At 44.9% G+C, this 13,646-nt stretch overlaps 1 protein-coding gene across 2 annotated transcripts in view; it reads left to right on the forward strand.

The window, feature by feature from the left end:
• HEPH (hephaestin) overlaps positions 1–7,986 on the forward strand; it is a 51,043-nt gene extending 43,057 nt beyond the window's left edge. For both annotated transcript variants that reach the window (XM_083722079.1, XM_083722080.1), the window contains exons 18-21: positions 2,072–2,211; positions 4,012–4,174; positions 5,289–5,321; positions 6,773–7,986. In XM_083722079.1, the coding sequence (XP_083578205.1) occupies positions 2,072–2,211; positions 4,012–4,174; positions 5,289–5,321; positions 6,773–7,011 (575 nt within the window). In that variant the 3' untranslated portion in view covers positions 7,012–7,986. The remainder of the gene's footprint in view (positions 1–2,071; positions 2,212–4,011; positions 4,175–5,288; positions 5,322–6,772) is intronic.
• Positions 7,987–13,646: the final 5,660 nt, after the last annotated feature.

Here is a 13,646-nt window from a genome sequence, read left to right on the forward strand (position 1 = left end):
GGGCACTGCTGTTCCAGTTCCCTCATGGGGAGCCAGGTGAAGCCTCTGCCTTCTTGCAATGCTTCCTCACCAAAAGGGGTAAGCGGACTTGTGTTCAAATTCTGCTTGCATTCAGCTGGGCACTGTGAGAAGAGGATGCTGGAGTAGGTGAATCGTTGGCCTGGTCCAACAGGCTCTTCTGATGTTCAGAGGGTAGAGGGGGAGGCCCACAGCACTAGGTGTGATGAGGTTGGTCACACCAACTATCTGTTGTGTTGGGGAAGCTGGGCAGAGAACTCATAAGAATGTTTTGTGTAAGGTTCAATTCCACTTTGTGCCCTCACCCAATGTTTCAAGAGTCGAGAAGGTGTTGCTTAGCACCCTGCACTCAGGACCATTAAACACACCTTCTGAAGAGGGAGGACTAAGGAAGGATCTCAGACTTCACAGGGGAGCGCCCTTTTATTGGAAAAGTGCAGCAGCACAGACTTCAGAACCTGCCACTTTCAGCCATTAGCTTTTCTCTCTAATTGTTGCTAAGTTGTGAAAGAAAAAAGCCTGCTGTGTAGCAATTTGCACATGATTAGTTCCTGGAAGTAATCCGTGAAAGACTCAGAAGTTGCTAGGATTTGACTTTTGGCTGTACCTTAGATGCCCTTTCTAAGTTAGAATCCACTGATAATGTTAATGAAACCAGACCAACTCAACCCCAAACCTCTGAACCCTGCCACTAGGGAGAGCAGGGGTGTTGCAGGAAGGACACGTGGGAGCAAAGCACCTGAGATGACTTCTGTAAAGAGAGGGAAAGTCGATGTGGCATAGTGGTCTAGAGTATTGGATTAAAACCGTGGAGACTGGGGTTCCAGTCCCTACTCGGCCATGAAGCTCACTGGGTGACCTTGGGCCAGTCACAGTCTATCAGCCTACCCTACCTCACAGGGTTGTTGTGGGGATAGGAAAGGAAGACATAAACCCATGTATACCACATTGAGCTTCTTGGAAGAAAGGTGGGGTATAAATGTAATAGAATGTAATGTAGCTAAATTATGGGATGCAGGTGGCACTGTGGGTTAAACCACTGAGCCTAGGGCTTGCTGATCAGAAGGTCGGTGGTTCAAATCCCCGCGACGGGGTGAGCTCCCATTGCTCGGTCCCTGCTTCTGCCAACCTAGCAGTTCGAAAGCACATCAAAGTGCAAGTAGATATATAGGTACCACTCTGAAGGTAAACGGTGTTTCCGTGTGCGGCTCTGGTTCACCAGAAGCGGCTTAGTCATGCTGGCCACATGACCCAGAAGCTGTACGCCGGCTCCCTCGGCCAATAAAGCGAGATGAGCACCGCAACCCCAGAGTCGGTCACGACTGGACCTAATGGTCAGGGGTCCCTTTACCTTTACCTAGCTACATTATAGGGAGAGGCAACTAAAACCGTTACTGGAGTCACTAGACAACCTTTCCTAGGGAAGGTTCCTCTTTATTCCCAGATAGGGTGGTCAACCAGATCCCATTGTGGGGGGGTGGATATCCCACCCACAGAAGCATCCCAAGAGATTGTAACAGTTCCTGGTGTCTCAGAAGTGAGGATCTTAAGATCAAATATTTCAGCCTTCCCCAACCTAGTAGCCCCCACAATTCCCACCAGCCCCAGTCAATAATTGTACCCCTGTGGGTATAAGATGGACAAAAAATGTAAGTTATTAGGATGCATTGAAACCTTGTAATCTTTTCTGACTTTTAGGCTTCAAGGTGAGTTGCTACCGTCTTTATGGATAGCAGCTCTGTGCCATTACAAGGCGTGTAACCCAGTGGCGTAGCGTGGGGGGTGCAGGGGGGCGGCCGCACCGGGCGCAACATCTGGAGGTTAGGGGGCGTAAATCCATGGGTTAGGGGGCGCAAATTACTTGACTTGCCCCGGGTGCGGACAACCCACACTACGCCACTGGTGTAACCAGCTGAAATCAACTGCTTGTATAAACCCATGGAAAACCAACAGTGCCCCCTAGCAGCAGTTTGCAATATTTCATGAACCACAGAGGGGTGGATTCCATTCATTCAATAAGCAGACCTTTTCTTCCTTCCTCCCTCCCGCTTAGCCATCAATGGTAAACTCTATGCAAACTTGCCTGGGCTGACAATGTATGAAGGAGACTGGGTGAACTGGTACCTGCTGGGAATGGGCCAGGAGATTGACATCCACACAGTTCATTTCCATGCTGAGACCTTCATTTATCGGGTGAGCATTTGAAGCAATTGCTTGAATAACCTTATGACGCTATGTAATGTCAGTCTGCTGCTACAAAGCAGAGCTTTCCCATGTTATGAATCCATGCAGTGCTCTGCCCGTATATGCAGAACTGTGAGGTCAGTGTCCTTCTCAGCTTCACCCCCTCCCCCTAAGTTAACATGAAAAGTTTTTGTTTAAAGAAAAAGCAAGCAAGAGGTGACAGGCATTTATAAAATTATACAGGGCATGGAGGAAAGGTGGACAGAGAAAAGTTTTCATAACACCAGATTCCTGGATGCCCAGTGAAGGTGAATGTTGGGAGATTCAGGAAAGTCCTTGTTTATGCAGCACACAGACTGTGGAACTCACTCCCAAGGTGGCAGTGATGGCCACCAACCTGGAAGATGACTCCAGGGATGAAGTTAATGGAGGAGAGGGCTATCAATGGCTATTGACCACAGCAGCTGTGCTCTGCCTCCATAGTTCTGGAGGCAGCCATGCTTCTGAATACTGGATGCTGGAAATAAAGGAAGGGTGAGTGGCTCTTGTGCTTGGGTCCTCCTTGCAGGTTCCCCACAGGCATGTGGTTGGCCACTGTGAGAACAAGGTGCTGGACTAGATGGGCCATGGGCCTGATGCAGCTGTAGGCTCTTACGTTCTTATGACAATCCCTGTGTTGTTTCTAGAGGCAACTAATGAGATACTTACCTTTTTTATTTTTAAGCCGGGGGGAACAACAACCTTTTTTATTTTATTTTTTAAATCCCACATTTATACCCCAAGGTGGCATACATTGTTCTCCCCCTCCTGATTTTATCCTCACAACAACCTTGTGGTGTAGTTTAGGCTGGGAGGCAATGACTGGCCCCCAAAGTCACACTCAGTGAGCTTAATGCCAAGTGGGGAATTGAACCCAAATAAATGCAGGTGGTGCTGTGGTCTAAACCACACAGCCTAGGACTTGCTGATCAGAAGGTTGGCAGTTCGAATCCCCGCAACAGGGTGAGATCCCGTTGCTCGGTCCCAGATCCTGCCAACCTAGCAGTTCAAAAGCACGTCAAAGTGCAAGTAGATAAATAGGTACCGCTCCAGCGGGAAGGTAAACGGCATTTCCGTGCGTTGCTCTGGTTCGCCAGAAGCGGCTTAGTCATGCTGGCCACATGATCCGGAAGCTGTACGCGGCTCCCTCGGCCAATAAAGCGAGATGAGCGCCACAACCCCAGAGTCGTCAGTGACTGAACTTAAAGGTCAGTGGTCCCTTTAAAGGTAAAAGGATCCTGACCATTAGGTCCAGTTGTGGCCAACTCTCAGGTTGCGGCGCTCATCTTGCTTTATTGGCCGAGGGAGCTGGTGTACAGCTTCCAGGTCATGTGGCCAGCATGACTAAGCCGCTTCTGGCAAACCAGAGCAGCGCACAGAAACGCCGTTTACCTTCCTGCTGGAGTGGTACCTATTTATCTACTTGCACTATGACGTGCTTTCGAACTGCTAGGTTGGCAGGAACAGGGACCGAGCAACGGGAGCTCATCCCGTTGCGGGGATTCAAACTGCCGACCTTCTGATCGGCAAGTCCTTCGCCACCCGCATCCCATGGGTCCCTTTACCTTTACCTAAAAATCAACAAGACTGCAGAATAATTTTACCTTTTTTAAAAAAACCAAGAACAACTTACCTAATAGGTAGAAGTCACATGATTCGATTTTCCTGGCCCAGAAACACAGCTCTTCTTGGTGCAGGCAGTAGCTTTGCAGGGGCAGCCCTCCCTGTTCCAAAGTAATGTTTGCTCTCTGGGTCCTCCCCACATGACAGAGTGGCAACGCATACAGAGCAGATGTGGCGGACCTCTTCCCTGGGACCTTTGAAGTGGTGGAGATGCTGGTTGGCAATCCTGGAACATGGCTGCTTCATTGCCATGTGGCCGATCACATCCATGCTGGAATGGAAACCCTCTTCACAGTCTTTCCTAAGCACGGTAAGGAGAGAGCAGGTTGGTTTTTATCAACATCATTATCATTATATCATTATATCATTACCATTATTTTATTTAGAGCCTTTGTCAGGGTTGTACCTAGGGGCTGGTTAGGTAGCCCCCACCAAGGTGCAGGTCCGGGGGGGTGGGGAGGGACACACAAAAATTGAGCCTCTCCACTCTGGCACTGAGTGGCTAGGAACCCGCCTTGCCTGTCCGTGCACTCAGACGGATGGACTGATGGAAGAACAGGAGGAGGAAAAGCAGAGCAGAGCCAGCCCTGATGCCCAAGGACGAAGTCACAAGAGGAGTGCAAAAGCACAGTTAAGCTGTAGAAATCTCTCCCACAGGCGGCAGTTGATGCCAAGCAACCAAGATTGCCTTGAAAGATTATTAGACAAATTTGTGGAAGAGGAGAGGGCTATTGATGGCTATGCTCTGCCCTCTGCAGTCGGAGGGAGGAAATGCCTCTGAAAACCAGTTGCTGGAACTCACAGGAGGGGAGAGTTTTCTTGTGCTTGAATCCTGCTTGCAGGTTTCCCACAGGCATTTGGTTGGCCGCTATGTGAACAGGATGCCGGACTAGATGGGCCATTGGCCTGATCCAGCAGGCTATTCTTGTGTTCTTAATATTACAATGTGATGCTACAGACACCCATTTTATCTGGCTTGAACACAGGGATCTCTTGTGCTTATTTGTTTTGTCTCATTTCTTACCCACCCTTCACCACTGGGTCAGAGGATGGGTAAAATATGCAATTACAAAACAAATAAAACAGTTTGCAGCCCAAGAAGGAAGTGGAAAAACTATTAAAAACAATGCGAACATTTAAAAACAGTTCCCCCATAAAAATATTTCCAGTACAGTGTCCCAGTGCTTGGGAAGGGCCATAGTTTGGTGCTTAGAAGATCTTCTTTGAATGCAGAAGGTCCCAGATTCAGTCCCCAGCATCTCTAGGTAGGACTGGGAGCTGTCCCCTGTCTGAAACCTTAGAGATCTTTTCCCAGCAACTGTTACATTGGATGGACGTCATTCGTCTAAGTAGAACACAGCTTCCTATGGCATCCTTTTGTGCTTCCCAGTAGCTTCCTACTAAATTGTGTACTTTCTTTTCAGATTCAGTGCTTCTGGAGACCAATTCCTATACAGGTATGGCTGTCATTGCATCTCAGGTTTATACCCCTTTTGAGCATTCTTGAATAAGGACAATTCCCGGTGTGAAGCCTAGCAAGGCACCCCTTTTGTCCACCATTATTCTCCTTTCATTCCTCAAGTTCACCCAGTGGTCCAGTGTTGCTGGCTCCCTGCAAACCCCATGCACTGCACAGGGTTGATCAGGTTACCATTTGGGTTCCTTCCAATTCCACGATTCTGTGAGTTCAAACTGGGAGTCAGTGTTCTCTGTGTGCACTCTATCCAGCTCCCTTCTTCCATGACCATTGCAAATTATCTTGTCAGCTTTAACCATGGTTTGCTGTTACAGTGAGGGGGGGGGGAGTATTTGATCCCCTGCTAACTTTGCCTGTTTGCCCTCTGACGAAGAAATGACCAGTCCATAATTTTAATGGTAGGTTTATTGCAGGTGTGAGAGACAGAATGACATCAGGAAAGCCCCCAGAAACCAAGAAGACAAAAGTCAGAGATTGATGTGCAGGGGATCAAATACTCCCCCCCCCCCAATCACTGTACATCTTCACTGACTCTGACTAGCTAACGCTAGGAAAATTCCCTCTTAGCCATGGTTTGCAAACTACGTTCAGACCTAAGATGGAATCCCATGGCAATCTGAGTTGCAGAGGTCTGGTTGCGGCCTGGATATATACTACAGGGATAGACTTGAGTGAAGCCAGGCCTGTTGCCACAACCTCTCTCTCACACACAGTCTCCTAATTGGCCCATTTGAAAGGGTTTGGGTGCCAAGCCACATGGCCAATGGGGGGAGGTTCTAACATCCCCCAGTGGTCGTGCTGTGCCGAAGATGGCCCACACATTGGGCCGTGGCTGCACCAGGCTGCAAACTGCTGCTTCCCAGGTAAGCAGCCATTAACCTTGTCAGCTTTAGCCACGGTTTGCTATTACATCTTCACTGACTAACTGCATCTAATGCTAGGAAGATTCCCTCTTAGCCATGGTTTGCAAACAGTGTTCAAACTCTGGTTAAGATGGAAGCCCAGTTAGTCGTTGTTATGGCTGACATCTGTGCAAACGTAACACTCCATGGAATTCAAATTGTAATACAATACAATAATTAATAAATAAATAAATAATTTCCAGCGATCGAAGTGGTCAAGTGGGCTAAGGACTGGTTCCAAGTTGTTTCAAGTTCTTTGCATGGTACAAGTAACAGGTTGAACTTTTCCTGGTAATGAAAAAGATTCCTCTACTAGCCTTATTGCTCATCTAGCTATCTAACTGTGTGGTGGTTTTGCAGACTTAGTACCTGTTTTTCCTTGGAAAATGTGAAATTGCTCTTAAACTGAAAAGACAGCAGAGTGGTTGTTTGCTGCTGTCATTCTGTACTGTTAACTTCCGTTAATGCAATCTCATTTCCTCCCCACCCACCCACAAAAAGTGACCTTTCATCATCCATTTGTCCTCAGAGACACCTCCTGAAGATGAAGACAATGGCCATCACTTTGTTTTGTTCGGGTCAAAACTGGCACATAGCCAAATAGAGGCGACCATTATTTTCCTTGCCGTCACTGGTGTCTTGCTGTTCCTCATTGCCTGCACCTTTCTGGGAGTGATAATTTACCTGCAGAGACAAAAGAGGCTGAGACGCAACAGGAGGTCCATACTAGACGAAGGGTTCAAGCTAATGTCTACAAAAAAGCACTAACATCTGGAGAGGAGTGGCGGAGGTTTTGTGGCCTTTGAGCTGCTTGCAAGGAGGAAGTGCCTTGAAATGCCTTTTGCAAAATAAAAATAAATCACTTTGGGAGCTATGTTTCAAAACCACCCATGATGTTGTCCTTAGGGAAAATAAAAAAGGAAACATCTCCAAATGCCACCCAGTGCCTAGTTTTCTACTTTCTATTCAGGACTCAAAGTAAGCCACAATAAGTTTAATCAGGCACATTTATACAAAAATCCTGTAATCCTCCAGAACTTGGGGAGCCACCTGACAAGCAAGGATCAATCCAGAGCAATTTTTCATATTATAAGAAAGGAGATTGCGCTATACATCAGGAAGAGCTCTGCATCAGCAGAACAGACACCCTTGGAAGGCATTGGACTCCCCTTCATTGGGGTTTTTTAGAGAGAGGTTGGATGACCATCTGTTTGGGTGTGATTCCTGCATTGCAGCGGGTTGGACTAGATGACCCTTGGGGTCCCACCCAACTCTATAATTCTATGATTCTGTGGAACAAAGCTGCTGGATCTGCAGCATTCCCTTGGTCTTTTTTTGCTCAGGGAAGCCACCCATCCTCCTGCTCTCTCTCCTTCTGCTCCTATTTGATTTTTTTCAGACAGTCTGCTTGGCTACTATCTGCTCCAGCAGGCCTAAATGACCTTAGCAGCCAACTGAATAGAAACAACATGTGTGGGGAGGAATCTTCCCAGGGAAGCATGGGGGAGGAGGGAGCAAATACTCCATGGGACTGTTTTCTCTATGGGACTGTTTTCTAATGGCAAATTCTTTTCCCTGCTTTGATCTGCTTCTATCTCCTCCCATCCCTTCATGCACAGAAAGTAAAAACAAGGAAATCATACAGTGTGACTTCTGTTTGTCTCTGCTGAGGAAAAAGAGGTGATTCTTCCTAATTGGCCATTGCAGTAAAATAGTCATGACTGCTAATTAAATGAAATGGAGGAATCAGTGTTTGATGGCTTGTGATTGTATAAACATTAGATGGGGAAAATGAGTGAAGGTGCACATTAATTTGCTGTTCTAAGTAGCAGGAGGCTTGCAATTTGTGAGCTCTGTTCATATCCCTATCCAGACAGGGCTTGAGGCAGAAAGTGGGCAGAATAGCAGCAGTGACTCTTTGTGAAGTAGGCTGCCTTCCAGCCACACAGAAGCCAGAAGCTTCTACACACACACACCCCTCCATCCAAGCAAAGAAGAGGTATTAGCACAGCTGAGGCTGAGTGCCTCTTGGAACAGGCACTCTGGTCCCTGTTCTCTGTTCAGAGTCCTGAAAGTCTTGTTTCTTGGCTGCTTCCCCCCACTTCTTAACTTTATTTTTCAGTTTCCATATATATAACAATTCCCTTATACCACCGCCCAACAAGAAACATCCCATGAATATGCAATGTACAGTCAAACATTATGTTTGCAATTAGTTTAAAATTGATTGCATCAGTTAGTTGTCTTCTACTCTCCATATTGATCCAGAGTTGAGTCCTGCTCATTATTTTCCTCTCCTTCAAGAGATTTCTTGCAGGATCTACATACTCTCATTGGCTTTGCCTTGCCAGAACTGATCCATCACTGGCAGCTGAGCTTGTGAATGGATCCCAACTTTGTATTCCAAGTGATGTGTAGAACTCTCCTCTACCTGTGATGCTGTTAGATATACCATTTCCCATTCAAACATGCAACAAGAAAATGTCTCAAAAGGGCTTGATCTTTCAGCAAAGAGGCAAGGGGCACCAAATTTTGGCACCGCACAGGGTGCCACTGAAATTTGAGACCCCCAGTTCCTCCACTGGTATCAGGCTATTATGTACTTATATCTTCCTCGAAAGGAATTGGGTCTTCAGGCACTGCTGCCATTTGTCAGAATGGACAAGATAGATAGAAACTTTATTTGCATTAGCCACTACCCATAGTGATAAGATAAAATATACTGGGGATAGAGTTAAACAGTTGACTATACAAAATACATTCTGGAGTTTTACATCAATACAAATGACAAAACTGATACATGATCCTTTAGCCACAGATCAAACATGTGAGTCAATAGGCTTTATTTTGATTTTTTTTTTTAATGCTAAGCAGTGACCTGCCAGGAGTAAGCATTGACCAATGTTATCAAATAGTATGGGAAATAGCCTTATTAGAAAACCTAACCAACAAACTGAAACTGACACAAGGACAAATAGAAGAAGACGCCTTTACCCCTGTATGGTTACCCTTTATCACATACAGAACCCAACAAGACAACAAGAACCCGCCAACACCATGCAAATCAGCATGGCTAACCAGATCCAAACACACACACACACACACACACCTCACATATGAAAACAAAGTTCACCACAGCCAATCACAAACAACCACACCCTAGGCCAACCCCAACCTCTCTCACCACCAAAGGAATACAGGCGAATAGTAAAGAGAACCCACACAAGTGACGCTGACATAAAATCCCACACATACACTAAGTGAAACAGAAGCCATGCCCCCCTCCACCTCTTTCGCCCCTTTTCTTCCTAATGTAACACTAATGTCTCAACAAATGTAACTGATCTGTAGAAAACGTAACTTGGGAAAAGAGACATTGCACATAATTTTGTAAACCAAGAAATCTTTAATAAATATATATAAATATATATATATATTTAAAAGAGCTGAACAATGTTTAAAAAAATTAATCAAATATTAGATCTTATTCTAATTGTACCTGCTAATGTTTTGCAGTTTTTGCTGTCACCTGGATATTTTGAGCTGTCAGAAGAAAAGACATAGTGGCAATGGTTGAGTAACCTGGTATAGTAGAGGGGTAATAACCTCACTCCTCAAATCTTTATAAAGAATATCATCTAGCAGTACATGAGCTACTGATTCAATACTGCCATCTCCACATGGACATAAATGGTTTTTCAGTGGAATTTTTTTTTAAACCAACCCTGCAGAACAGCGGAATGCAGTATGTTCAATCTTGCATAAATGAAAGCACATCTGTATTTTGGGCATAGCTGTCAAGTGTCCCTTATTTGAAGGGACAGTCCCTTATTCCAGCGCCATGTCCCGCTGCTGTCCCTTATTGATGGATGTCCCTTAAATGTCCCTTAAATGATGTCCCTTAAATTTCAAAGGAAACAGCTCCTCTCCCTCCCTCCCTGCCGGCCAGGGAGGAGGGAGGCTCCAACTGTGTTGCTTGGCTGTGTTGCTCACCCAGTAAGAAGTCTAAGAACGACTGGGGGGTGGAGCTTGCATGCCTTGTGTGGCTAGTTAATGCAAGCTGAGGGGTTTTTTGAATGCTGGATGTCATTTTGTTGCACATGCTGCTGCAAACTTTCCAGTGCAAAGCCAGGCCGGGGAGCCATCTTAAGTTGAGGCTGCATAGGCCTTGTGGTGCATGTGATTCAGATTCTATTCAGTTGAACCTCTGGTTACAAAGTTGGTTGGACAGTGTTCTCCAAGCTACCAGCATGAGTTTGACCAGTCTGCAGGAGGACAGGAAGACAGGAGTGCCTGGAACAGGTGAGGCTGCAGGTCCCTTATTTTGGCTGCTGGTCCCTTATTTTCAAATCTGTAAGTTGACAGCTATGATTTTGGGACTGTTAAATTTTGCAAGTAGGGTGCCAATGTGTCAAGAAGACTAGGTGGGAAATAATCATACCATGGACAAAATTTCCTTTAACGTGGCCAAATTAATCTGTCATTTGATATATAAAGTGCTGTCTAATTAAATTATCTGCTTTGCAGAAGCCCAATGATAATAACTGTTGTGATGAACCAGAGGAGTAAAGCTTTTGGATGACAATTTTAGTCCAGTTGCTCTTGTGACAGTCTTGCAATACTAGAGGTAGTAGACCAGTGGGGGTTAAATTCAGCCAAAGCCAACAATTAAATGTCCTATGCCAAATCTGTAATTCAACAAGTTCTCTGCAGCGACTGACAAGGAATTTGACGTGCATGAGTTTAGCCATAGACTTGCCCTGGTCTGGCCACCACAAACTCTTGTGTAAAAGAGAAATTTGTTTTGGAAAGTAGTTTGAAAGAAAATTTCAGTCAGGAACTAGAGCACAAAGGTCTTCTGTAGAAATTATTAATATAATGGTGTTTACTTGATGAGCACAGCACTGTGTACTGAAATGTCCCTAAGCATACATCTACACCATTTTCACATTCACACATCATTCAAAACCAGTATTAGAATAAATCCTTTTAGCATCTGATTAAATCCTCTTTGGTAATGGAGGGACAGCCTGGAGAGAGAGGGACCTGATCAGCTCATAAATATGGATCCGGATTCTTCAAGACAACATGGGAAACAGTCTATAACTGGCCGCTAATTCACTTACCAGGCATAGGAAGAAAAGGGAAAAAAACTGGATGGTTTTGTTGCTATATAATTAAAATGTTTTTTTTGGGGGGGTGGCTGGGGCAGAAGTTACGTACATAAATGATACAGAAAACCCTGTAAACATCAGCCTCACCATTTAATAAAGTCCTCTGGGTGCTGGAGTGGAAAGACTGAGCCATTTGATAAAAATAGTTTTATCAAATGGATATTAGCATTTGATGGGCTCAATTATCCACATTTACTAGCTGGCCAGAGAATCGGTTCCACTGGATTTCCATTTTTCACAGAAGCAAGCAATTCATTATGCTGCAGGTGTCCTGTGAACTGTATATACAAAACCAAAGGCTGGGTTGTTGAGTGCTTCTTTATACATGAAAGAGCTACATTGGATGAGCAACCTTTACATCAACAAACAGGCCCCTTCATCTACAGTCAATCATTCTGAATCCAGAAGTTCATTAGAGAAGCAAGGTTATCTCACCACAAGGTAAAATAGTGGAAGGGGGAACCAGAAATGACTTACACTCTGGCTCATCAGACCCATACTGACCTTCTCTGACACATCCCACTTTTTGGGGATTCTGGCGTCTCCATTGCTGCCATTAAACACACAGCAGAATCCTGACTGTTCCTACAAAGGAGTTTTCAGTTCCAGGAGTTTCTGTGGCAAGGCTCCCTCCATACACACATAGGCCCCCTGGGCCAATTTGGACCAACAACACCGTCATATTCTTAGCTGTATATTCCTGCATTGCAGGGAAATGACCCTTTGGGTGCTTTCCAACTGTACTATGATCCAAGTACATTAAAAGTAGAGTGAAGGAGTGGGGGGTTTTGTTAAGCCAATGTTCTCTTCAAACAATGCAATTCTCACCATGTTATTATTACTTTAGATTTGATTATGGTATTCCACACTGAGAGTAGACCCACTAGACTTAATGAAACCAAGTTAGTCACACCCAGTAACTTCAATGCATCTACTCTGAGTAGGACTAGCATCAAGGATCACCCTATTGTTTTTCAATTTATCTGTCATTTACTGCCCTGGGATTTCAATCAATGGCCACAGCAGACTTAGAGGGTGCACACTACTGCAATACCTGTAAATTGTTACCTTTCCCTTTCTGGTCAGAGAGAGATGGAAGATATTGCTCACTACGAATTACCGGTATATGTTGTTGTCATAATTTAGATTTCCTGGGGTGGGCTGAAACAATTTAAAAATTACAATATAAAAATAAGTTGAAACAAATTGCTGTAACATGGTATGTTTAAGTTGTTGCATTGCAACCATTTGATTCTATTCTCTTGACTGTAATATGCACGGAAATGTATTAATTGTTTTGGTGGGTTTTTTTGTCTTGACTGTTGCTGAAGGATCTCCAGCTATTTAGTGTCCGTGGTGACACACAGCCTGTACTTGACCATCTCTTTAGTTATGCTAAGGCCTATTCTCCCAACAAAAGTAAAACTGTTAAGTCAGGGGTCACTAAACCTTTCGGACCCATTGTCCCATTTGCAAACAGGAGAGCCAACAGTGGGCACCACACACAACACAACTTGAGAGGGCATCTATGAGGTAAGACGGTCCCACAGATCAACAGTTGTGAAGGTTGCGAAGGACTTTGTATACTAACAGTAAAACTTTGAACTTGCCCCAGTAGCAAATTGACAACCAGTGCAGCACTCTGAGCAGGGGGTTATAAGCCAACAAGGCCTAACTCCACTAAACAATCATCATGGTGCAGCATTTTGCACTAACTGCAGCTTCTAGATCAAGCACAAGTGAAAACTGCTATAGAGCGCATTGCAGTAATCCAGTCTTGCCATAACCAATGCATGAACTAGGTGGGTGTTGGGCGATGACCAGTGGCTTTTAGCAAATGAATCTGACTGAGTGATTCATCAGCTACATCATGTCAATGCAGGATGTCACTCACTTTGGACATGTGCCGTGGATTTTGTTCAATTAACTACACCAGCTGTGATGTTTAAGTCACCTTTATTTCAATCAAAGCAGCAGCCTCTGGGGAATGAATTCAGAAGGCCTCCAAGAGCAGGTCAAATTTTATAAGCTTCCAGATTAACACATCTAAGCACATGCACACTTTCTATGTCACGTAACAGGCAGAGGTTACAATTAGGCATCTACGCAATGGCCTTATCAGAATATCAAAAGGTAGTATAATAATAATAATAATAATAATAATAATAATAATAATAATAATAATAATATATCCCACCCTCCCCTGCCAAGACCAGGCTCAAGGCGGCT

Source organism: Podarcis gaigeae (genome assembly GCF_964106915.1).
Source record: "Podarcis gaigeae genome assembly, chromosome: Z".
Taxonomy (NCBI): domain Eukaryota; kingdom Metazoa; phylum Chordata; class Lepidosauria; order Squamata; family Lacertidae; genus Podarcis; species Podarcis gaigeae.